The sequence below is a fragment of the Erinaceus europaeus genome, chromosome 7, assembly GCF_950295315.1.
Source record: "Erinaceus europaeus chromosome 7, mEriEur2.1, whole genome shotgun sequence".
In the NCBI taxonomy this organism is placed as follows: domain Eukaryota; kingdom Metazoa; phylum Chordata; class Mammalia; order Eulipotyphla; family Erinaceidae; genus Erinaceus; species Erinaceus europaeus.
Genome location: NC_080168.1, coordinates 1,325,305 through 1,350,540, shown reverse-complemented (window position 1 = coordinate 1,350,540; position 25,236 = coordinate 1,325,305). Strand labels below are relative to the sequence as shown.

Here is a 25,236-nt window from a genome sequence, read left to right as displayed (position 1 = left end):
ACCACTGTACCCCACTTTCCCACCCGGAACCCCTCTTTCCCACCCCTGAACCCTACTTTCCACCCCAAATCCCACTTTCCCACCCTGAACCCCTCTTTCCCACCCCTGAACCCTACTTTCCACCCCAAATCCCACTTTCCCACCCCTGAACCCCACTTTACCACCCCTGAACCACACTATCCCACACCTGAACCCCACTTTCCCACCCCTGAACTCCACTTTCCCACCCCTGAACCCCACTTTCTCACCCTGCACCCACTTTCCCACCCCTGCACCCCACTTTCCCACCCCTGCACCCCACTTTCCCACCCCTGCACCACACTCTCCCACCCCTGCACCCCACTTTCCCACCCCTGCACCCCACTCTCCCACCCCTGCACCCCACTCTCCCACCCCTGCACCCCACTTTCCCACACCTGCACCCCACTCTCCCACCCCTGCACCCCACTTTCCCACACCTGCAACCACTTTCCCACCCCTGCACCCCACTCTCCCACCCTGTACCCACTTTCCCACCCCTGAACCCCACTCTCCCACCCCTGAACCCCTCTTTCCCAATGCTATACCCCACTTTCCCACCCCTGCACCCCACTCTCCCACCCTGTACCCACTTTCCCACCCCTGAACCCCACTCTCCCACCCCTCTTTCCCAATGCTATACCCCACTTTCCCACACCTGAACACCACTTTCCCACACCTGAACCCCACTTACCAACACCTGAACCCCACTTTCCCACACCTTAACCCCACTTTCCCATCCCTGAACCCCATTATAACACACCTGCACCCAACTTTCCCACCCCTGCACCCCACTTTCCCACCCCTGCACCCCACTTTCCCACACCTGAACCCCACTTTCCCAATCCATGAACTCCACTTTCCCACCCCATACCCCACTTTTCCACCCCTGCACCCCACTTTCCCACACCTGAACCAATTTCCCACCCTGAAACCCACTTTCCTACCCCTGCACCCCACTTTCCCACCCCTGAACCCCACTTTCCCACACTGAACCCCATTATAATACACCTGCACCCAACTTTCCCACCCCTGCACCTCACTTTCACACCCCTGAACCCCACTTCCCACACCTGCACCCCACGTTCCCAATCCATGAAGCCCACTTTCCCACCCCTGCACCCCACTTTCCCACCCCTGCACCCCACTTTCCCACCCCTGAACCCCACTTTCCCACCCCTGTACCCCACTTTCTCACCCTGAACCACACTTTCCCACCCTGAACCCCACTTTCCCACCCTAAACCCCACTTTCCCACTCCTGAACCCCACTTTCCCACCCCTGAACTCCACTTTCCCACCCCTGAACCCCACTTTCCCACCCTGCACCCACTTTCCCACCCTGAACCCCACTTTCCCACTCCTGAACCCCACTTTCCCACCCTTGAACTCCACTTTCCCACCCCTGAACCCCACTTTCCCACCCTGCACCCACTTTCCCACCCCTGCACCCCACTTTCCCACCCCTGAACCCACTTTCCCACCCCTGAACCCCACTTTCCCACCCCTGCACCCACTTTCCCACCCCTGAACCCCACTTTCCCACCCCTGCACCCACTTTCCCACCCCTGCACCCCACTTTCCCACCCCTGCATCCCACTTGCCTTTCCCTCGCTCTGGCATTATCTAGTCTGAACTCCAAAGGGACAGTAGGCAGTCTCCCGGCAGCTTCCTTCCCTGAGTCCCTGACTTCACCCACTTAACTTCGATGGTGTCCTTATCCCTGGTTGTCATTCAGGGCTCCTCCTGGAGTGCCTCCCGGCATCGTCAGTGCCCTGGCATCCTGAGGAGCTGGGAAGTTAGGGCCACTCAGCCTCTGATGGCACCGGTGTCACCTCAGGCTGATGGGACCTGGGCCAGCCTGTGGGGTCTGGGAGAGCAGAGCCAGGACTAGCCAGGCTGCTAGCAGCTTCTGTCCCGAGGTCCCCTTGGCTGTGCCTTGTAGCTGTTTGACCATGTCTTGCCTGTGGTGGTTTCGGGCCTGAGCCTTCCTGGGCAGCCTGGGCAGCCTCCCTTGGGCCGTGGGAGCATCAGTGGTGGGGGTGGGTCTCCCACTTGGTGTTTGGGGTGGCCTGGGAACAGCTGGCCTTCCTGTGCCCACTGGGCAGTGACTGGATGCCCTCTGTAACGGGTGCAAATGCCACCAGAGGATGAACCCAGTGTGTGGACATGGACGGCTGGTGGGAGCCCCCCCCCCGGGTGCTAGGTGTCCATGTAGGGTACCCACATATGTGGGGCAGCGAGGTCACTGCCAGATGTGGGGATGAGGCCTGGGCAGCCTCTGCAGGGGAGATCTGACCTCAGACTGACGGGTTACGATAGGCACAGGGGAGGAGCCCCATGGTGTCAGGGACCTGGCAGGTAGCCGACTTGACCATGGTCCCTCCAGACGGTGCCCAGCACAGGTGGGTGCCCTGAGTGACCTGGCAGTGGGGCCCTCATCTGACCCAGCTACCCTTCCAGGTGAGCAAGATCAGCCTGGTGGACCTGGCAGGGAGTGAACGGGCTGACTCCACGGGGGCCAAGGGCACGCGGCTCAAGGTAGGGCCCCAAGGGTGAGCCAGTAGGGTGGGGGCACAGTGAGAGGACATGGAGGTGGGGTGTGGGAGGGGGCTCAGGGCCACACCTGGCACACTGGCTCGGGGTCCTCAGGACGGAGAGCCAAGCCCAGCCCTATCCATGCCCATGCACCCTCCCCTCAAGAGACACAGATGTGGGGTGTCGGGGGAGGGCTGTGAGCTGGCCGGTGACATTCTGGGGACTGCTCCCTGGCTGGGGCAGTGTCCTGAGTCCCCAGACATCCTGTCTTCTCGGAGGTCAAGGGCCCCGCCGGGGCAGGATGCTACAGGACCCTAACTGGCTGGGCCTCTGACCTGCTCCTGCTGGAGCCCCGGGGTCACCTTCAGAGAGGGTGGCCCTTGCCTCAGGATGTCCAGCCTGACCACGGCTGTCTGCTTACAGGAGGGGGCCAACATCAACAAATCGCTGACCACATTAGGGAAGGTCATCTCTGCTCTGGCTGAAATGGTAAGCTGACCCCCAGCTTCAGGAAACAGGAGGATGGGGTGCCCGGGGCTGCCTCCAGCCCTTCCCTCCAATGCTCAGCACGCCAAGGGCTAGGAACTGTGGGAGACCCTAAATATAGGGGTCACTAGGATGGACATACAGTAGCCTTTACCCCATGTCCTAGAAGGTGGAGGTAGGCCCTCCGAGGGTCCCTGTGAGCTTGCTGGTGGCCTTCCTGAAGGGTAGAGCTGTGGTCGGCCCTGGCATAAGGTGATCCAGGCAGTCAGCCTGCAGGAGGCATGTACCACTTCCTGCAGTGCTGTGTCCAGAGGCCCCCTCTCCTCTGAAGTCCTGGGAGAGGGCAGTGACTGCCAGGGAGACCAGCAACCAAGAGGTGACACGGATGGCCAGGACCATTCAGGTGGTCCCCAGGCCAGTGGCAGTGGGAACATGCATCTAGGCCTTTCTAACTTGCCCAGCCCTGTGCCCCGGAGCCCCATGTCCCTCTGGGACCTCACGTTCTGTCCTTTCTCTTTCAGGACTCAGGACCCAACAAGGTGGGTTTTTCCTTCAGCCCAGGGGTGGGTGCCATCCCCAGGGAGGGTCTCATCTCCTCAAGACAGGGATGAAAGGGAGGATCTTTATAATCTGCCACCATCATCCCCACCATCAGCACCATCATCCCCATCCCCACGTGGGATGAATCCAATATTGGGATGACCCCTAGTTGTCTGAAGAGAGGAACCACAGGGGGACCACAGGGCCAGTGTGTGTGTGTGTGTGTGGGGGGGGGGGCTAGAAGAGAAGCTGCCGCCAAGGTTAAGGAGGGATGGAGGAAGGGAAGAAGGATGGAAGGATGGAGGGAGAAGGAAAGAGTGATGGAGGAAGGGAGGAGGGGTGGAAGGAGAATAAAGGAGGGAGGGGGAAAGGAGAGAGGGATAGAGGAAGGAAGGAGGAATGGAAGGAGAAGGGAGGAGGGAGGGAGAGGTCAGGAGCGCTCACTCCAGGGAATCCGCCCCCCCAGGACCAGTTTCCTCCCCAGCTGCTGGCCCAGGGCCTCAGGTGGCCTCACTGTGACTTTGCTGTCCCTTCCTTGTTGTGACTTTGCTGTCCCTTCCTCCAGAACAAAAAGAAAAAGAAGACGGACTTCATCCCCTATAGGGATTCTGTGCTCACCTGGCTTCTCCGGGAGAACCTGGGTGAGGGCTCCGTGGCCCCTTGACGCTGCCCCGTGTCCCCACCGGGACAGGGAGCGGCCACCCACAGGACCTCCCTCCCGGGCCCGGGGCTGGGTGGGCAGCAGCTGGGCAGCCACTGGAATCCAGGTCCTGGAGGCCCCAGGTGCAGACCACACAGCTGGTGGCCTCCACACCGAGATCCACTCCTCTCTGGGCCTCAGTTTCCCCATGTGTAATGGGACCAGGACTCTGGGGGCCTGGCTGGACTCTGGGGGAGCTGTGTGAGTCAGTCCTACTCCTTTCTGCCCAAGTCTGTGAGAAAGACGGAGAGACACTGAGCCCCCAGCACTGATCTATTTCCCTGAAATAACTGGGCTGGGTCCTCCCTCACTCCACCCACCTCTGGGAGTGGCAGCCTGGGCAGGTAAACTGAGTCACGGGGTGACTCTGGCCTTGAGGTGTTGAGGTAGAGGTTCGAGTAGCCCTGTTTCCTGACCCAGCACCCTAGCACCCTAGCACCCCAGCACTGGTCCCTGACCCCGACTCAACTACCCAGAGTGTCACGGCAGCGTCCCTGCCTGGGGGTGTGGGTTGGCCAGGGCAGTGGATGGAGGAGGCCCCCCAAAATTCAGGGATCATAGCACCCCAGCCTACCCCCACTGCCACCTCCCAGCTCTCATGGTCACCCCCTGGAAGGTGGCCCAGGACACTCCACCAGCTCAGACCCAGTGGGACACCTCCTCCCCCAGGGCCGTGGGCACCCCAGGAAGCTCGGGATGTGTGGGGTGTCTGCTCAGAGATGGGGCTGCCCCCCCCCCCGTCCTCCCAACCAAGCCTCCCTGGGACTCCAGGAAAACACACACCCCTCTCCCTCTTCTCCTCCCTCCCTCCCTCCCTCCCTCCCTCCTCTCTCCCTTCCTCTCTCCCTTCCTCTCTCCCTTCCTCTCTCTGTCTCTGGAGAAGGATGACATCAAAGTGTGGCCTGTGTGAATGTCTCCGTCCCATGGGCCATCGTAGACCCCCCCCCCCCACAGCACCCATGTTTCATGGAGTGGGGAGGCCGGTGGTCACAGGATGACCCCAGAAGGGACAAAAAGAGGGAGAAGAACCAGGGGTATCTGTGCCTCAGTTTACCTCAGCTGCAACTGGGGGAGGGGACAAGGCAGGGAGGGGACATGACAGGGCTGTCTTGCAGGTGGCAACTCCAGGACAGCCATGGTGGCGGCCCTGAGCCCGGCCGACATCAACTATGACGAGACCCTGAGCACGCTCAGGTGTGTCCCCACGCGTTTCCGGGGCGGCTCCGTGCCTGCCCTCCAGTGGGTCTACCGGGGACCCCTTGAGCTCTGTGTCCCCGAGGCGTCAGACTGGGCTGGCCGAGTGTTTTGCGCCCCTGTGGGCCGTGGGGGACTGGGCCCATGCGGGGGGGGAGGGGAGGGGACACTGAGGCCCTGCTGGCCCCCAGGTATGCTGACCGGGCCAAGCAGATCCGCTGTAACGCCGTCATCAACGAGGACCCCAACAACAAGCTCATCCGGGAACTCAAGGATGAGGTGACACGGCTGAGGGACCTGCTCTACGCACAGGGGCTGGGAGACATCACGGAAGGTGAGGGGCTGCCCTAGCTGCGGCCGTGGCTATGGCCCACCTGGGGCCTCTGGAGAAGACCCCACCCAGGATGCCTAGCTGGGACCCCCGCCTAGAATCTGCACCTTCAACCCACACCTGGGGCCCACACCTGCAACTCCACCCAGTACCCACACCTGGGACCCACATCTGAGGCCCACACCTGGGACTCACACCTGGTCTAGGATCCTTACCTGAAACCCCAGAATCCACACCTGGGGTCCACACCGGGACCCCAGCCTGCTGTTATTCTCCAGGACCTGGGGTCACTGGTGGGGACCCCCACCCAGTGAGGCACCTGGGAACCCCACCCAGGACACTTACCTGGGACCCTTACCTAGGACTCACACCTGAGACCCCACCCAGGACCCACACCTGGGACCCCAGCCCAGGAACATGCCTGGGGAACCCCACTTGGGACCCCGGCTGAGGACCCCTGCCCAGGACCCCACCTGTGATCATCACTGGGGACCCTCACCTGAGACCTCACCAAGAATCTCACCTGGGGTCACCTCCCAGGGCCCCACTTGGGGTCACTCAAGACCTCAGCCGGGAGCATGTCTGGGGAACCCCACCTGGGATCCTTGACCAGAATCCCACCCAAGGTCACTTCCCAGGACCCTCCCCTTGGGGTCACTGCTGGGGACCCCCACCTAGCAGCCCAGGCAGAGATACCCCCAGGGACCTTTGTCTGGGACCCCCACTCAGATCACCCCCACTTGGGGTCACCTCCCATGTTCTGGCCCTGTGGCTGAAATGACCACTGCCCCCCATGGCCAGCAAACACCTCCAGGGATCCCGGGGGACGTGTCCAAGGACCCCAGCCTGGGAAGGTGGCTGGGCCCCCACCAGAGGCCCTGCTCATAACCCCCCCCCCCCCGGCTGGCAAGGTGGCCCCAGCCCCTCGGTCACATGGCCTGGGGTGGGGTCCTGAGTGGACACTGCATGGCCCACGAGCCTCCCCAGGCTGAGCTGCCCCCTGCCCGGCCCCCGCCATGTCCCTGCTACAGCACCCCCACAGCAAACTTCTCTGTTTCTGTCTCTCCTGCTCTCCCCGAAGCCACCCGTGTGCCCGGAGCTCCCACATGTGTGTATGCCCGCTCTGCCCGCTTCCGCCCACCCACCCAGGGGTGCAGGGCAGCTGGCGGGGTGCAGGGCAGCCGGCGGGGAGTGAGGGCAGGCTCTGTCCTCATAGACAGGGTCACCCTCCACATCTAAGGGGGGCCAAGGCAGCCGTGATCTGGGGGTCTTCTTATCCCCGAGGCTGAAGCCGCCCATCTGACCCTCAGCTCAGAGCCTGGGGGGTGGGGGTGTTGGCACCAAGTGGCCTGGCTGTCCCCTGGGGTGCAGCTCTGTTCCCAGCTCCTGGCTCTGGTCCCCGTCCCTCCTCTCTGCTCCCCCCCCCCCGCCAGTCCCTCTGCTCTGACCCTCAGCTCTGTGCCCTTCTCTGCACCTGCCCTGCCAGCTGGCCTTACACTCCGACTCCTTCCCCAGACCCTCCAGGGATCTGAATGCTGCCCCCCACCCCTGGCCTGTGCCCCACCTCCAGGCCCGGGTCACAGGCAGGGGATGTGGAGGGTCTTCCTGGCTGACACACCCTCACTGCTGTGTGCTATGCTGCTTCTGCTGGGGTCCGAGCACCTTGCACCCTGGGGCCTTGGGCGTCAGCCCTGGGATCCCCACACAAGCAGCCTCCTGGGAAGCAGAGGGGCTCCCCGCAGTGCACCCTGCTCCCGGAGTGGGGCCCGCTGGCAGCACAGAGGAGGGTGCCAGGCGCGGGGTGCAGGCTGAGGGCTGGGGCCCCGGGGGCAGAGGCTCCTCGGCTGAGGTGGGGGCAGTGGGCCCTGAGGCTGTGCATGAGCCTGCTCCGTGCCTCCCTCTGTCCCCGTCTGTCCCTTCCCCTCCTGGGACACTGGCCATGCTGCTGACCGCCACCCTGTCTCCACAGTGACCAATGCACTGGTGGGCGTGAGCCCCTCGTCCTCCCTGTCTGCACTGTCCAGCCGTGCCGCCTCTGTGTCCAGCTTGCATGACCGAATCCTCTTCGCCCCGGGCAGCGAGGAGGCCATTGAGCGGCTGAAGGTGGGCTCGAGGTCAGGGGTCAGAGGGCACTTGGGAGGGAGAAGGTCACTGAGTGGCTGAAGATGGGATCAGGGGGCAGGGGGCACTAGGCGGGGAGGACGCCACTGAGCTGACGTGGGGTCAGTCGTTAAGTGTCAGACGGCAGGGGCACTGGGCAGTGAGGGGTCCCGGACCTCTCAGAGGCTGAGGGAGTGGGGGGCAACTGGGTGGCCCCAGAGCCTAAAGGCCCATGTGGTTGGAGTCTGGGGTCCTGTGTGACTTGGGGCCCCACTAGGCGTGTGGGGTCTCCTGATTTGTGCGGTGTCCACAAGGGGGTGGGTCAGGTGAGAAGCCCACAAGGACCCAGGGCCTGCAGACACCAGACCTGGTGTCCTAACTTGGTGCAGCCCCCTGGCACCCCCACTTCCCCTGCTGCCACCCCCTCACCGCCCATCCCCCACCGCCCATCCCCTCACTGCCCCCTCCCTCCTGCACTGCCCCTTGCACCCCTTCCCCAGGAGACAGAGAAAATCATCGCTGAGCTCAACGAGACCTGGGAGGAAAAACTGAGGCGCACAGAGGCCATCCGCATGGAGAGGTGGGCTCAGACCACCCCCCCGCCCCTGCCTGGGACCCCACACGGGCTCAGACCCCACCCCTGCCTGGGACCCCCACGAGCTCAGACCCCACACCCCTGCCCGGGACCCCACATGGGCTCAGACCCCACACCCATGCAAGGGACCCCACATGGGCTCAGACCCCCACCCCTGCCTGGGACCCCCACGAGCTCAGACCCCACACCCATGCCCGGGACCCCACATGGGTCCAGACCCCCTACCCGCCCCTGCCCGGGACCCCACAGGGGCTCAGACCCCCACAGACCCTGCCCAGGACCCCACACGGGCACAGACCCCACCCCTGCCTGGGACCCCACATGGGGTCAGACTCCACCCCTGCCTGGGACCCCACACGGGCTCAGACCCCAACTCCACACTTGGGGCCACAAACCTGCCCGGGACCCCACACAGGCTCAGACCCCACCCCCGACCCAGGACCCCACATGGGTTCAGACCGCACCCCTGCCTGGGACCCCACACGGGCTCAGACCCCACCCCTACCTGGGACCCCACACGGGCTCAGACCCCACCCCTACCTGGGACCCCACATGGGTTCAGACCCCACCCCTGCCTGGGACCCCACACGGGCTCAGACCCCCACCCCTGCCCGGGACCCCACATGGGCTCAGACCCCCACCCCAGCCTGGGACCCCACATGGGCTCAGATCCCACCCCTGCCCGGGACCCCACACAGGCTCAGACCCCCAGCTCCACCCTCCCCAGCCCGCTGATCAGTCCCTGCACTGCCTTTGCCCCTGACGGGGTCTCGGTGTGGGCATGTGACGGGGTGGTGGGGCCAGGTCCCACACCTCTCGGGATCCTGCTGATCCCTCTCTGCCCCCAGGGAAGCACTGCTGGCTGAGATGGGCGTGGCCATGAGGGAGGATGGCGGCACTCTGGGTGTGTTCTCCCCTAAGAAGGTAGGAGAGGACGAGGGGGACCCGTGTGGGGCTCAGCACCCTGGGGTCCCACCTCCCGGCCATTCCTGGGGCTGTACTGGGAGGGCAGCTTGGTAGGTGGGGCGCTGGGCCTGAGCGAGCTTGCTCAGATGTGGAGTGGACAGCTCAGTGGGGTTCTGCCACCAGCTTTGCTCTCTGTCCCCATCCTGGGGGGCCTCTCTCCAGTGTCTTGGTCTTCTGGGGAGTGGGGACTCCTCCTGGGGCCTTAATTTCTGGGCACTGGATTAGAATGGAGTCCCAGAGCCCCATTTTAGGATGGAGGAGCCACAGCCTACTCCCCCCCAGGCCCTGTGTTCACCTCCCAAGTGCAGAGACCCTCCCCCCGCCCCCATTGTCCCCTCCCCTGGTCCTGGAGCCCTTCCCGAGGGAGGCTGGGTCCTGCCTGTGCTCTGTCCCCTGTGTCGGGAGGAGGACCCCGGGGATCGCTGCCCTTGCTGGCCGGGCTGGGCCAAGGCTCAGAGTGACCATCCCGTCCCCAGACGCCGCATCTGGTCAACCTGAACGAGGACCCGCTGATGTCCGAGTGTCTGCTCTACTATATCAAGGATGGCATCACCAGGTGGGACCTCTGGGGGACTTCCGGGCAGGGAGTGTCCACTAGGGAGTGTCCAGCTGGGGTGTCCATTGACAGGCATCCAGGTGGGGTGTCCAGGTGTGGGGCATGCAGGAGGGGGCTCAGAGGGGTCTCCATGGGGAAGCATCCAGGTGGGGGTGCCCCAGTGGGGATGTCCAGCTGGGGTTGTCCATTGGGAGGCTTCCATAAGGGGGACATCTAGGGCAGCAGCATCAAGGCAGGGGGTCCAGGTGGGGGTGTCCAGGAGGGGGGTGTCTAAGCAGGGCACCCAGTCAGGGAAGGGGAAGTCCAGGGGTTTTGTCCAGGTGAGGGGGCCGTCGAATTGGGGGACCATCAGGGGGATGTTCATGGGAGTGTCCAGCGGGGGTCTCCAGGCGTGTGGGAGCTTCCAGTTGGGGGCATCCACGGGGTATCCAGGCTGGAGTGTCCCTGGGGTGTCCAGGGGCAGGGCATCCAGGGGTGGGTGTCCAGTCAGTGTTCATCGGGCATCTAGACGGGGGCATCCGGGAAGGCTGTTGAGGCACGGGTCGTAAAGCTGCGTCCAGGTGGGCGTCCAGGTGGTGTCCAGGCAGGGGGTGTCCTGGGGGTGCATAGGAAGGCGTCCAGGTGGGGGTGCAGGGGGGAGGCGTAGAGGGGCCCCAGGGGCATCCGGGGGCTCACCCGGCGGCCGGCCCCTCTCTGCAGGGTGGGCCGGGAGGACGGTGAGAGGCGGCAGGACATCCTGCTGAGCGGCCACTTTATCAAGGAGGAGCACTGTGTCTTCCGCAGCGACTCCCGGGCTGGCGAAGGTACCCTCCCCAGCCTGAGCCGCCGCCCACACCCAACACCCAACACCCAACACCCCCAACACCCAACACCCCCCCCCCCCGGCCTGGGGCTCTCCCCACTGCCACCCCTTACTGTGTCCCTTGGCCTAGTGTCACCCAGCCAGGTAGTGTGGCTGGCAGAGGGGATAGTGGCCCAGCAGGCCAGCCTGCAGTGGCTACGGGGGTGGAGCTGACAGCCCCATTGTGTCTTGTAGCTGTGGTGACGCTGGAGCCCTGCGAAGGGGCAGACACTTATGTCAACGGCAAGAAGGTCACAGAGCCCAGCATTCTGCGGTCAGGTATGGCCGCTGCTGGCTGTCCAGCCCTGCCCCCAATCCCAGCCCTGTCCCCTGTCCCCTCCCCTGTCCCCTCCCCTGTCCCCTCCCCTGTACCTTCCCCTGTCCCAGCCCTGTCCCCTCCCCTGTCCCAGCCCTGTCCCCTCCCCTGTCCCAGCCCCTGTCCCCTGTCCCTGGGGTCAGGTCCTGGGGAGCAGCTGGGCTCTGACTGGTGCCCACAGATGTCCGGGGGAGACAGGGCTCCAGGCTGTGGTTTCTGTTCTGTCACCTGTCTTCGTGTCACACGTCTGTCACGTGGCAGTTTCCTCTGTTGGCCTTGCTGTCTGTCTGTCTGTGCAGAGGTTTCTCTGTAGCGTGGCTCCTGAGGAGGTGGGCGGCAGGTCCCGCAGTGGACAGGCCAGGGGAGTGGCCCCCCCGAACGGGTCCTCCCGGCAGCTCTCGGGTGCTGACCCAGACCGGTCGCCGCCCCCGCCCCCAGGGAACCGCATCATCATGGGGAAGAGCCATGTGTTCCGGTTCAACCACCCTGAGCAGGCGCGGCACGAGCGGGAGCGCACGCCCTGCGCCGAGACGCCTGCGGAGCCCGTGGACTGGGCCTTCGCCCAGCGTGAGCTGCTGGAGAAACAGGGAATCGACATGAAACAGGAGATGGAGCAGAGGTGGGGCAGGGGCAGGGGTGGAGCCTGGTGAGGGCATGCTGCCTGGCATCACCAACTGCTGCCCTCATTGCCCAGTCCACCACTACCTGCTGCTGACAGCCGCCCTGCCCACCGCCACCTGCCCTCTCCACCTACCCATCTCCTCCCTGCACCCAGCCCGTCCACCTGCCTCCGCCTAGCTCCCCCTCCCTCCCACCGACCCCAACATGTCCTCTGACCCCTGCCCTCTCACCTCACGGTTCCCACAGGCTCCAGGAACTGGAGGACCAGTACCGCCGGGAGCGGGAGGAGGCCACCTACCTGTTGGAGCAGCAGAGGCTGGTGAGGCACCCAGGCCACAGCCTGACACCCCACAGTCAGGCACCCACAGCCTGACACCCCACAGCCTGAAACCCCACATCCTGACACCCACAGCCTGACACCCCACAGCCTGACACCCCACAGCCTGACGCCCCACAGCCTGATACCCCATAGCCTGACACCCCATAGCCTGACACCCCACAGCCTGACACCCCACAGTCAGGCACCCACAGCCTGACACCCCACAGCCTGAAACCCCACATCCTGACACCCACAGCCTGACACCCCACAGCCTGACACCCCACAGCCTGACGCCCCACAGCCTGACACCCCATAGCCTGACACCCCATAGCCTGACACCCCACAGCCTGACACCCCACAGCCTGACGCCCCACAGCCTGATACCCCATAGCCTGACACCCCATAGCCTGACACCCCACAGCCTGACACCCCACAGCCTGATACCCCATAGCCTGCACCCCACAGCCTGATGCCCCACAGCCTGACACCCCATAGCCTGACACCCCACAGCCTGACACCCCACAGCCTGACACCCCACAGCCTGACACCCCATAGCCTGACACCCCACAGCCTGACACCCCACAGCCTGACACCCCACAGCCTGACACCCCATAGCCTGCACCCCACAGCCTGATGCCCCACAGCCTGACACCCCACAGCCTGATACCCCATAGCCTGACACCCCATAGCCTGACACCCCACAGCCTGACACCCCACAGCCTGACACCCCACAGCCTGACACCCCACAGCCTGACACTCCACAGCCTGACACCCCACAGCCTGACACCCCACAGCCTGACACCCCACAGCCTGATACCCCATAGCCTGCACCCCACAGCCTGATGCCCCACAGCCTGACACCCCACAGCCTGACGCCCCACAGCCTGACACCCCACAACCTGATGCTCCACAGCATGACGCCCCACAGCCTGACACCCCCAGAACCTGACACCCCACAGCCATTGGAGGGGGCGGCTTTGGCAGGGCGCAGCCCCACCCACTGTGTCCCCCCAGGACTATGAGAGCAAGCTGGAGGCGCTGCAGAAGCAGATGGACTCCAGGTACTACCCTGAGGTGGCTGAGGAGGAGGAGGAACCCGAAGACGAAGGTGAGGCCCCCGCAGGGTCTCCTGTGTGGGGGGACAGCCCCCACTCCCGGGGAGAGGCTTTGCTGCGGCCAGAAACCAGGCACACGCACACGCATGTGCAGAGCTGTGAACACATGCTCCGGGCACGCACACACGCACAGCAGCATACGTGCACACTGCACGGGCAGCACACAGCCACGACATGCATGTACACACCTCTCGCTCATCCACATGCAACTGCACATGTGTGTGTGTGTGTGCTCTAAGAACACACAGCACGCACGCACACGCACGCACGCCCAGGCGCGGTCACAGCTGTCCTGCCCTCCACCCAGGATGGAGCCTGACACTCCCACATCTCTGTGATCCTGGGGACGAGGGCCGCGGGTGGGGGGCACGTCCTCTGCCATCCCCACCTGCTGGCCTGGCCGTCCACGGGTCCCAGGGAGTCTCTTGCTCACACGGGGTCACAGCCTCTGGGGCCCCGCCTCCCTCCTCCAAGGCACCTCTGGAGGTGCCCCGCCGGTGACCCTCGTCCACCCACAGTCCCGTGGACGGAGCGGGAGTGCGAGCTGGCACTGTGGGCCTTCCGCAAGTGGAAGTGGTACCAGTTCACGTCCCTGCGGGACCAGCTGTGGGGCAACGCCATCTTCCTCAAGGAGGCCAATGCCATCAGCGTGGAGCTCAAGAAGAAGGTGGGGGCTGGGGGTGGTCAGCATGGGGGGAGGTGGGCAGGGGGCTGGGGGCAGTCAGCATGGAGGGAGGTGGGCAGGGGGCTGGGGGCGGTCAGCATGGGGGGAGGTGGGCAGAGGGCTGGGGGCGGTCAGCATGGGGGGAGGTGGGCAGGGGGCTGGGGGCGGTCAGCATGGAGGGAGGTGGGCAGGGGGCTGGGGGCTGTCAGCATGGAGGGAGGTGGGCAGGGGGCTGGGGGCGGTCAGCATGGGGAGAGGTGGGCAGGGGGCTGGGGGCGGTCAGCATGGAGGGAGGTGGGCAGGGGGCTGGGGGCGGTCAGCATGGGGGGAGGTGGGCAGGGGGCTGGGGGTGGTCAGCATGGAGGGAGGTGGGCAGGGGGCTGGGGGCGGTCAGCATGGAGGGAGGTGGGCAGGGGGCTGGGGGCGGTCAGCATGGAGGGAGGTGGGCAGGAGGCTGGGGGCTGTCGGCACCAAGGGAAGGTGGGCAGGGGGCTGGGGGCTGTCAGCACCAAGGGAAGGTGGGTGCTGGAAGGGGTGGGTTAACCAGGGCGGCCAGCACTGGGGGTAGGTGCCCAGCTGGTGTCCTGCCCCGGCATGTGGGAGCTTCGGTGTTGCCCAGGACCCTAGCCAGCCCCCTGCAGTAGCCGCTACCCCACCCTGCAGGTCCTGTTCCAGTTCGTCCTCCTCACCGACACACTCTACTCCCCGCTGCCCCCTGACCTGCTGCCCCCTGAGGCCGCCAAGGAGCGGGAGACTCGGCCCTTCCCACGGACCATCGTAGCTGTGGAAGTGCAGGACCAGAAGAACGGGGCCACCCACTACTGGACGCTGGACAAGCTGAGGTGCACATGTGGGCAGTGGCTGTCCCGACGTGGTCTGTGCCCTGCCTGCCCAGTCCAATCCTGTGCCCTCCCTGCCCTGTCCTGTGCCCTCACAGCCCTGTGCCCTACTGGCCCTGTGCCCTCCCTGCCCTGTGCCCTCCCTGCCCTGTGCCCTCCCAGCCCTGTGCCCTTCCTGCCCTATTCCCCCTGCCCTGCCCTGTGCCCCCCCTGCCCTGTGCCCTCCCAGCCCTGTGCCCTTCCTGCCCTATTCCCCCTGCCCTGCCCTGTGCCCTCCCTGCCCTGTGCCCCCCCTGACCTGTGCCCTTCCTGCCCTATTCCCCCTGCCCTGCCCTGTGCCCTCCCTGCCCTGTGCCCCCCCTGCCCTGTGCCCTCCCAGCCCTGTGCCCTTCCTGCCCTATTCCCCCTGCCCTGCCCTGTGCCCCCCTGCCCTGTGCCCTCCCAGCCCTGTGCCCTTCCTGCCCTATTCCCCCTGCCCTGCCCTGTGCCCTCCCTGCCCTGTGCCCCCCCTGCCCTGTGCCCTCCCTGCCCTGTGCCCCCCCTGCCCTGTGCCCTCCCAGCCCTGTGCCCTTCCTGCCCTATTCCCCCTGCCCTGCCCTGTGCCCTCCCTGCCCTGTGCCCTTCCTGCCCTGTGCCCCCCCTGCCCTGTGCCCTTCCTGCCCTATTCCCCCTGCCCTGCCCTGTGCCCCCCCTGCCCTGTGCCCTCCCAGCCCTGTGCCCTCCCTGCCCTGTGCCCTCCCTGCCCTGTGCCCCCCCTGCCCTGTGCCCTCCCTGCCCTGTGCCCTCCCTGTCCTATTCCCCCTGCCCTGCCCTTTGCCCCCCCTGCCCTGTGCCCTCCCTGCCCTGTGCCCTCCCTGTCCTATTCCCCCTGCCCTGCCCTGTGCCCCCCCTGCCCTGTGCCCTCCCTGCCCTGTGCCCTCCCTGTCCTATTCCCCCTGCCCTGCCCTGTGCCCCCCCTGCCCTGTGCCCTCCCTGTCCTGTGCCCTCCCTGTCCTATTCCCCCTGCCCTGTGCCCTCCCTGTCCTGGTGCCCTCCCTGCCCTGTACCCCCCCTGCCCTGTGCCCTCCCTGTCCTGGTGCCCTCCCTGCCCTGTGCCCCCCCTGCCCTGTGCCCTCCCTGTCCTGTGCGCTCATACACACCTGTTCAGTACAGACTCACGCACTCACAGTGCTCACATATTCACACATACCTATGCACTCCCACGGACCGGCTGCTCACACGGGTCCCTATCCCAGGTCTGGGAGTGACACCATGAGCCTGGAAGGACACCCTGTTTATGTCGCCTCCTTCTCCCTCCCTCCCTTCTCTTCCCTTCCTTCCTTCTTACCCTCTTTCTTTCCCTTTCTTTTTCCTTTCTTTCTTTCTTTCCTTCCTTCTTTCTTTCTTTCTTAATTTCTTCCTTTCTTCACTCCTTCCGTCACCCTCTCTCTTCCTCCCCTCCTCTCTCTCTGTTTTTAACGGAGCGCTGCTCAGGTCTGGCTGATGGTGGTGCAGGGGACTATGGAGCCTCAGGCATGAGAGTCTCTTTGCAGAAGACCCTCACCTCTTTCTTTCTTTCTTTCATTATTGTATTGTATTTATTTATTCCCTTTTGTTGCCCTTGTTGTTTTATTATTGTAGTAGTTATTGTTATTGTTGTTGATGTCGGCATTGTTGGATAGGACAGAGAGAAATGGAGAGAGGAGGGGAAGACAGAGAGGGGGAGAGAAAGACAGACACCTGCAGACCTGCTTCACCACCTGGGAAGCGACTCCCCTGCAGGTGGGCAGCCGGGGGATTGAACCTGAATCCTTATGCCGGTCCCTGCGCTTTGTGCCATGTGCACTTAACCCGCTGCGTGACCGCCCGACTCTCACCTCTTTATTTCTTATCGCCACCAGGATCATTGTGGGTTCAGAGCCTGCGCGAATAGCCCAGTGCTTCCAGCAGCCACTTTTTCCTTTTGTTTATATATTTCTTTTTTATAGAGACAGAGAAAACTTGAGAGGGGGAGGGGAGATAGAGAGGGTGAGAGAAGGGGCCAGGTGGTGGTGCACCTGGTTAGGCGCACACATTACAGGGCACAAGGGCCTGGGTTTGAGCCCCTGGTCCCCACCTGCAGGGGGAAAGTTTTACAAGTGGTGAAGCAGGGCTTCAGGTACCTCTCTCTCTCTCTCTCTCTTCCTCTCTATCACTCTCTTCCCTCTTGATTTCTGGCTGTCTTTATCCAATAGATAAATAAAGATAATACCAAAAATAAGGGGGGGAGAGAGAAAGATAAAATACCTGCAGACCTGCTTCACTGCTCATGAAGCTTCCGTCCTGCGTGTGGGGACCGGGGCTTTGAACCTGGTTCCTTGGGCATGGTAACCACTTCTGCTGGGCGGTCACAGCTTCCTCTGCTTCCTTCTTCCTGATGCTTTGGGTTTCTGGGAACAGTGACTGTTGCATATTCTCCAGTCTCCATCCCTGTCCCTGGTCTACCCTGGAGACCTCCCACTCTGAGACCCCCAGGATGGCTTCCTGGGACCCCCTCAATCCCATCCTCTTGCATAGCTCCTGTCGTGGGCTGGGGGCCGGAGCCTTGTGTCCCCTCTCATCTGGGGTGCCCAGCGACGCCCTGAGTGTGGCTGCCCTGGGGCGCTGACCTTGGAGGGTCAGCCCGGCCCCGTGCCCTCTGCCCCCCAGGCAGCGCCTGGGGCTGATGCGGGAGATGTACGACCGGGCAGCCGAGGTCCCCTCCAGCGCCATCGAGGACTGTGACAACGTGGTGACCGGCGGAGACCCCTTCTACGACCGCTTCCCCTGGTTTCGGCTGGTGGGCAGGTGGGCGTCCCCTCCAACTCCTGGGGGGGGGGATGTGTCTGCCCATCCCAATGCCCCGCTCTCGTCCTGCCTGGCCCCGGGCCGCCAGCCACCCCTCATGCCCACAGAGGCCCCCCCAGGACCACACCCATGGGGCCTCCCGGGCCCTCCTCCCGCTGCTCCTCTGCCCGGCTCCTAGTCCCCAGTCCGGTGTGTTGACTCTCCGTCTTGTCGCACTGGCTCCAGCTCGGTCGCCTCTGCCTGTGGGGGTCCCCCGCTCCTCAGCACGTGCATGAGGGAGCCCAGGGCCGCCCCCACCCCCTCCCCCAGCTCCTCAGAGGAGGAGGAGTCCCCGGGCGAGGGGGAGGAGGAGCGGCCGTCGGAGGACGTCCCTCGGGAGCTCGGCCGCGACCCGTTTTACGACCGGCCACCTCTGTTCAGTTTAGTAGGCAGGTTGGTGTGGGGGCCAGGACCAGCTTTTTGGCACCCGGCTCTGCTGCAGGCACCTTCCCCATGCCGGGGAGCACCCCCACCCCGGGGAGCATAGCCTTCTGCAGAGGGAGGGGCGGGTCCATGCTCGCCAGCCCAGGCTTCCCCTCCCACCCTGCTGTGGCCCAGAGAGGGAGGTCCATGGGGGGGGCTGGTGCCTCCAGCATCGAGGACCCCCACCTGTCCCCATCCCCCACCTGTGACTGACTGACCACCTGTCCCCAGCCCCCACCTGTGACTGACTGACCACCTGTCCCCAGCCCCCACCTGTGACTGACTGACCACCTGTCCCCAGCCCCCACCTGTGACTGTCCACCTGTCCCCAGCCCCCACCTGTGACTGCTGTCCATCTGTCCCGAGCCCCCACCTGTGACTGACTGACCACCTGTCCCCAGCCCCCACCTGTGACTGACTGTCCACCTGTCCCCAGCCCCCACCTGTGACTGACTGTCCACCTGTCCCCAGCCCCCACCTGTGACTGACTGACCACCTGTCCCCAGCCCTCACCTGTGACTGACTGTCCACCTGTCCCCAGGGCCCACCTGTCTCCACCATACACCTGTCCTCTAAAAGTGAGCACAACAGAGCCCTTCCAGACCCTCTCCTCCCACTGGAGAGACTGACCCAGGCCCGGGGTGGGGGCTGGGCGGCAGGCAGGTGTGTCATCCTCACTCCTGGAACAGGGCTGGGTCTTGGGAACAGCCTGACCCCGGGGCCAGGACCCCTGCCCACAGCATGGGCAGACGTAGCTGCCAGACATTTTTTATGTATTTACTGAGTTATTTCATAGAGACAGAGAAATCAAGAGGGAAGAGAAAGAGAGGGAGAGACAGAGACACTGGTAGCCCTGCTCTACTACTCCGGAAGCTTCTCCCCTGCAGGTGGGGACTGGGGCCTTGAACCTGGGTCCTTGTGCCTAGGAACATGTGCCGCTCAGCCCCTAGCCATGATTTAATTGTTTTTAAAATTTTTAAAATGTTTTTATTGCCCTTGTTGTTTTCTTGTTATAGTTATTGTTGTTGTTACTGATGTCGTCATTGTTGGATAGGACAGAGAGAAATGGAGAGAGGAGGGGAAGACAGAGGGGGAGAGAAAGACAGACACCTGCAGGCCTGCTTCACCGCCTGTGAAGCGACTCCCCTGCAGGTGGGGAGCCGGGGGCTCAAACAGGGATCCTTAGGCTGGTCCTTGCGCTTTGTGCCATGTGCACTTAACCCACTGCGCTACTGCCGGACTCCCTCTGTTTTTTTTAATTTAATGAGAAAGACCAGAGCACTGTTTTTTTTCTGGCTTGTGCTGGTGCTGGGGGTTGAACCTGGGACCTCAGAGCCTCAGGCAGGAAAGGCTGGTGCCCACTGCTGTGCTAGCTCCCTGGCTCCCTTCTTGTCTGTCGCAGAATGGGAGCATGACCCAGAGAGGAACAATCTAGAAACAGCAGTATGAAGCTCAGGCCATGAGGTGGCCAACTTCATGTACTTCCTGTGTGTAAGAAGGTGGGAGGGGGGTGCGTAGACAGCAAGAGACTCTCATGCCTGAGGCTCCAAAGTCCCAGGTTCAGTCCCTGCACCCTCAGAAGCCAGAGCTGAGCAGGCTGGGGTCCGGGAGGTGGCACAGTGGATAAAGCACTGGACTCTCAAGCATGAGGTCCTGAGTCTGATCCCTGGCAGGAGGTGTACCAGAGTGATGTCTGGTTCATTCTCTTTCCCCTCCTATCCTTCTCATTAATAAATAAATAAAACATTTTAAAAAGTGGGAAGTAGCTTGATATTATATATATGTGGATTGAACTCAGGGCCTCACTTCTGGGAGCCCAGTGTCCCACTGCCAAGCTGCTTCCTGCACTTTTGTTTGGTCTTGATTTTTGTTTGTGGAGTCAGGGCCCTGTATGTGTCTGATCTCACCATTCCAGGCTGTTTTTCTCATTCAGACAGAGAGACACACAGACACAGAGAGAGAGAAAGCCACCCCAGCCCCTAAGCTCCTCTGTGGTTCAAACCCAAGGCTCCATGTACCCAGGGAGCTTTGGGGGCTGAGGCCCCCTCACCCCTGAGAATGAGCTCGAGGCTGGAGAGTGAACCCCAAATCCCTTCTGAGGGGTGGGACCCCAGCAGAGGCCCCAGACTTTCTGATCACCCCCCAAGGTGAGGCTACCTCCTGGCGACATGCCTGGAGCCCCGGGGACGTGCACCTGGTGACCCCACTCAGACCCCAAAGGAAGCTGGGGCCCCACAGTGTCCTGTGTCCTCTGCCCCCAGCAGCTGCTGGCTCCTCAGAGCTTGAGGGAGACTGGGGTCCCTGCCCTTGTGTCCTCAGGAAGACCCAGCATGCACTCATCCCTTGGCTCCATGGCCAGTGCCAGCTCCTGCCCGCTCTGCCTGCTCCCCTGTGGGGTGGGGGTGTCCAGCCTGCCTCCTGGGGTACCCACCTCCAGCCCTGTCCCCACCCAGGGACCAGGACCACTGCTCAGGGTCCCCTCTGCTGATGTGCTGTGAAAATGAGGACTTGGGAGCGAGATTGGGCCAGGCAGAGGAGGCCCTTCTGACCCACGCAGCTGGCCACTGGCCTGGGCCAGCACTTGGTGCTGGGGGGACCTTCTGGGAGGGGTCAGGGTCTTGAGGAGACGCACCTCCTGGGTGCCCTCCTGGGTGGGCAGGGCCAGACCCTCTCTGATGGTCACATGGGGCTGTCCTGCCCTGTGTGGAAGCTGACTGGCCGTCTCTGCCAGCTACGCACAGGCTGGGGGCACAGTCCCACCCCAAGGAACCCCAGGGCGTGGCTGCTGGGGAGAGACGGGACGGGGATCCCTCTGTCTGACCTCCCCAGCCCTCCCACTAAGATCCAGGGTGAGGGCCAGTCTGAGGACCCCCAGGCATCCTGGGTGACCCCAGTGTGCATGCCTACAGCTGGACATGGAAGCCAGGAGGGGGCAGGGTGGGGGACAGTAGGGGCCCCTGGAGGTATAGCAGGGTCTGCCCCCTGATCCTGGGTGTGGCCCCGTGGCCTGCCCACCCCCTGCCCTCCTGGGCCCCTATGAAGTAGGCATGATGCCAGAGCCCCTCCATCCCCAGGGCCCAGCTGAGTGGAGGCTATTCTCATGGCTGTATCCCTGGGGTCAGAGACATGGGGTCCTGGATCTGAGAGGGGAATTGGGGACATGAGGGGGTTCCAGGCTGGGGTGGGGAGCAGAGTCCTGAGCTCAGAGCAAGGTGGGCAGGTCCAAAGGTCACCACACTCTCTGCTCTAGGCTGTGTCCACCCACCGTCCCCCTGCCCCCCCATCCCCATCCTCCTGAGCCCAGGGGCTGGGTCCTGGTGATGTTGGAGCTGGGGTCCTCAGTGGGCAGGTTGGAGCCCACTGAGCTAGGCGGGCGTCCCCTCCCCATGCCCTGGGAGGAGACAGCGCTGCCCTGGGGTCCCTGGGGCTGGCCTTGTGTGCGGCCAGCGCCGGCTTCCCAGGAGGCTGGACTCCAGCCAGCCCCCGTGTCCACCGAGGTTGGGACCCAGCAGTCAGGGACCCCCTCCTCCCTGGGCACCCGCTCTGCTCGGCGCCCCACCCCTCTGCCCCGGGCTGCCCCCTGCCGCCTGTGCTGCCCTGGCTTGCTCTGCAGTGTGGCTGTCCCCCACTGTCCCAAGTGTCCCCAGGTGGTGACGCTGCTCCGTCCCCAGGGCCTTCGTGTACCTCAGCAACCTGCTGTACCCTGTGCCCCTGGTCCACCGTGTGGCCGTTGTCAGCGAGAAGGGCGAGGTGAAGGGCTTCCTGCGTGTGGCCGTGCAGGCCGCCTCAGGTGGGTGGACACGGGGCTGGGCGACCTGGGGGAGACCCTTCCTCCCTCCTCATGGCTGTGAGACCCCTTAGTGGGTGATCTCAGGGGCTGGGGGTGACCTGGGGGATCTAGGGCCCCAGCCTGAGCCTCCCAGGACCACCCATCCCCTGACAGCTTTGGGGGTGGGGAGGGGCACGCCCCTCTGTCTGTAGGGCCCCGTCCAGCCCTGGCCAGCCTGTAATGGCAGCCCACTCGATCCCACTCACAGCATCTGCTGGTAGGCCTGGGGACCCTGCAGGAGAAAGACCTGGCTTGGGGACGCCCCTCCACTTCCTCCTCCTGTCACATCCTGTCTCCCCCCCCCCAGGACAGATTATGACTCTGGGGCTCTGGGGGTGGCAGGGAGTTCAAGTCCATCCAGGGAGGCCAGAACGGGGGTCCTGAGGGCAGGGGGATGCAAGGGAGCCTGGGGAAGGTTGGGGTTGTTCCAAGGAAGGGGTACAGGCACTCAGGCAGGGGTGCTGGGGGACTGCAGGGGGTGGGTGTGACCAGGGAGGTGGTCCCAGGTTTCGAAGGTGGCCATGGGGGTGGGGAGAGACATTTAAGAGTAGCACCCTCAGCTGCTCAGCGGGCTGGGGGGGGCTTCAGGTCCCAGTCCTGCCCCCAGAGCTACCACACCCTGACCTGCTCCCCCCCACCTCCCACAGCTGATGAAGAAGCCCCTGATTACGGCTCCGGGGTCCGCCAGTCAGGCACCGCCAAGATCTCCTTTGATGACCAACATTTTGAGAAGGTATGGGGGGGACCCCTCCAGGGCCTAGACCCCATACCCCCATGCTCAGGGTGGCCCAGGCCTCTGGGGTGTGTCGCCTGCTCCCAGCCCTCTCCCCAAGCCTCCTCCTACTCTGGTCTGCTCCCCGAGGCTTCCAGCCCCAGAAACAGCACCTGAGGATCCTGGAACAGACACTGAGATCACTCCCTCTCACATAGGGGTCTGCTCAGAGCCCACCCAACCTCTGAAGCATTTTCCCAGTCCATCATCTCACCCCCACGGGCCACCCTCACCCTGCTGCCCGGTCCTGCACCCACTGACTCCATACTCTAGGGTCTTGGGAACCTGGGGTGTCAGGGTGCATGGGAGTCTGAGAACCAGCAGGCCCCCTGTTGTTTTCGCCGGGCTGGCTTCATGGGGGGTAACAGACGACCAGGGACTCATGGTTGAGCTGTAAGCAGTATCTCTTTATTCATGCAGGATGCAGCGCAATCTATACCAAGCTAGGCTAAACTAACTACAAACAATCTAGTCCTTATAAATATACTAGCCCAGTAGAGTGGGAACAGGATGCGATGCAGAGAGGGTGGAGAGAAAAGTGACTGGTGAAAATCAGGGTGTGACAAGGAGAGGGGGCGGAGCAGGCAAGAATTCTACCACTGAACCACCAATGCCCTGGAGGGAGGGTGGTGCTTGTTAACAGCGGTTATGTAAATAGAATGAAGTGGTTATGTAAATAGAATAGTGTTAAGCAGGGGGGGATTAAACTAATGAAACAGAAGGGGTTTTTAGAAGCATACCAACAGCCCCTAAGCTCTGCCACAGGAGGGTTCCTGCCTGGGTGGGGGCACAGATCCAGAGAGAGAGCTCACCCTTCCCAGCATGGGGAGCAGAGGAGCCTGGGTCCCTGGAGGTGGCGTGTGCCCAGGGGCTGCTGGGGTGCCCTGTCCAGACTCCGTCTCCTCCCACAGTTCCAGTCTGAGTCCTGCCCTGTGGGGGGCATGTCCCGCTCCGGCACCTCCCAGGAGGAGCTGCGCATAGTGGAAGGTCAAGGGCAGGGCACTGACACTGGCCCCTCGGCCGACGAGGTCAACAACAACACCTGCTCAGGTGAGTGACCTTAGCCAGATACTGCCCCTTGCCAGGCCCTGGGGCCCAGGGAGCCCTGCCCTGACTGTCCCAGGCCTCAGGCCCCCAGCCACTCCACACCTTGCCACACACACACAAGCCTAGGCCTCCAAGATATCCCCTGACCTTCCCAAACCCTAGACCCTCCAGCCCTCTGCCATGACTAGCCCAGGCCCCACAGCCCCTGCCTTCAACAGCCCAAACCCCCAGCCACCAGTGTGACCAGCCCAGACCCCACAGTCCCCACCCTGACCAGCCCAGACCCCACAGCCCCCACCCTGAACAGCCCAGACCCAACCCTGGCCAGACCAACCCAGAGCCCACAGCCCCCCACCCTGACCAGCCCAGACCCCACCCTGACAGGACCAATCCAGACCCCACAGCCCCCACCCTGACCAGCCCAGACACCACCCTACCAGACCAACCCAGACCCCACAGCCCCCCACCCTGACCAGCCCAGACCCCACCCTGACAGGACCAATCCAGACCCCACAGCCCCCACCCTGACCAGCCCAGACACCACCCTACCAGACCAACCCAGACCCCACAGCCCCCCACCCTGACCAGCCCAGACCCCACCCTGACAGGACCAATCCAGACCCCACAGCCCCCACCCTGACCAGCCCAGACACCACCCTACCAGACCAACCCAGACCCCACAGCCCCCCACCCTGACCAGCCCAGACACCACCCTACCAGACCAACCCAGACCCCACAGCCCCCCACCCTGACCAGCCCAGACCCCACCCTGACAGGACCAATCCAGACCCCACAGCCCCCACCCTGACCAGCCCAGACACCACCCTACCAGACCAACCCAGACCCCACAGCCCCCCACCCTGACCAGCCCAGACCCCCAGCCACCAGCTTGACCAGCACAGACCCCACAGCCCCCACCCTGACCAGCACAGACCCCACTCTGACCAGCCCAGACCCCACAGCCCCCCACCCTGAACAGCCCAGACCCCCAGCCACCAGCTTGATCAGCCCAGCCCCCCAGCCACCAGCTTGATCAGCCCAGACCCCCAGCCCCCCACCCTGATCAGCCCAGCCCAGACCCCACAGCCCCCCACCCTGAACAGCCCAGACCCCCAGCCACCAGCTTGATCAGCCCAGACCCCATAGTCCCTGCCCTGACCAGCCCACTCCCCAGCCCCCACCCTAACCTGTCCAAATACCCCAGCCCCCTGCCCTAAACAACCCTGACCAGATGAAAGCCCCCCAGCCCCCACCCTGAGCAGCCCAGATCCCCAGCCACCTGCCCTAAACAACCCTGATCAGATGAAAGCCCCCCAGCTCCCACCCTGACCAGCCCAGATCCCCAGCCCCCTGCCCTAAATACCCTGACCAGCTGAGAGCCCCCAGCCCCCACCCTGACCAGCCCAGATCCCCAGCCCCCTGCCCTAAACAACCCTGACCAGATGAAAGCCCCCCAGACCCCACCCTGAGCAGCCCAGATCCCCAGACCCCAGCCCTAAACAACCTGACCAGCTGAGAGCCCCCAACCAGCCCCCACCCTGACTGGCCCAGACCCCCAGCCCCCTCCCCTCAGCGGCTCGGGC

The 25,236-nt window shown here is 63.8% G+C and overlaps 1 protein-coding gene across 13 annotated transcripts in view; it reads left to right on the top strand.

Annotated features, from left to right (window-relative positions):
- The window catches only part of KIF1A (kinesin family member 1A), a 71,863-nt gene that overhangs the window by 27,344 nt on the left and 19,283 nt on the right, over positions 1 to 25,236 (top strand). For 4 of the 13 annotated variants that reach the window (XM_060193555.1, XM_060193554.1, XM_060193552.1 and 1 more), the window contains exons 8-30: positions 2,481 to 2,558; positions 2,979 to 3,044; positions 3,563 to 3,580; positions 4,147 to 4,222; positions 5,397 to 5,475; positions 5,667 to 5,809; positions 6,888 to 6,914; positions 7,776 to 7,909; positions 8,407 to 8,486; positions 9,350 to 9,425; positions 9,944 to 10,023; positions 10,723 to 10,826; positions 11,060 to 11,143; positions 11,619 to 11,799; positions 12,048 to 12,120; positions 13,135 to 13,228; positions 13,754 to 13,902; positions 14,563 to 14,741; positions 17,406 to 17,543; positions 17,769 to 17,975; positions 21,677 to 21,795; positions 22,482 to 22,567; positions 23,518 to 23,656. In XM_060193555.1, the coding sequence (XP_060049538.1) occupies positions 2,481 to 2,558; positions 2,979 to 3,044; positions 3,563 to 3,580; positions 4,147 to 4,222; positions 5,397 to 5,475; positions 5,667 to 5,809; positions 6,888 to 6,914; positions 7,776 to 7,909; positions 8,407 to 8,486; positions 9,350 to 9,425; positions 9,944 to 10,023; positions 10,723 to 10,826; positions 11,060 to 11,143; positions 11,619 to 11,799; positions 12,048 to 12,120; positions 13,135 to 13,228; positions 13,754 to 13,902; positions 14,563 to 14,741; positions 17,406 to 17,543; positions 17,769 to 17,975; positions 21,677 to 21,795; positions 22,482 to 22,567; positions 23,518 to 23,656 (2,410 nt within the window). The remainder of the gene's footprint in view (positions 1 to 2,480; positions 2,559 to 2,978; positions 3,045 to 3,562; positions 3,581 to 4,146; positions 4,223 to 5,396; positions 5,476 to 5,666; positions 5,810 to 6,887; positions 6,915 to 7,775; positions 7,910 to 8,406; positions 8,487 to 9,349; positions 9,426 to 9,943; positions 10,024 to 10,722; positions 10,827 to 11,059; positions 11,144 to 11,618; positions 11,800 to 12,047; positions 12,121 to 13,134; positions 13,229 to 13,753; positions 13,903 to 14,562; positions 14,742 to 17,405; positions 17,544 to 17,768; positions 17,976 to 21,676; positions 21,796 to 22,481; positions 22,568 to 23,517; positions 23,657 to 25,236) is intronic. The other 9 variants (XM_060193561.1, XM_060193558.1, XM_060193557.1 and 6 more) reach the window with 3 other exon arrangements.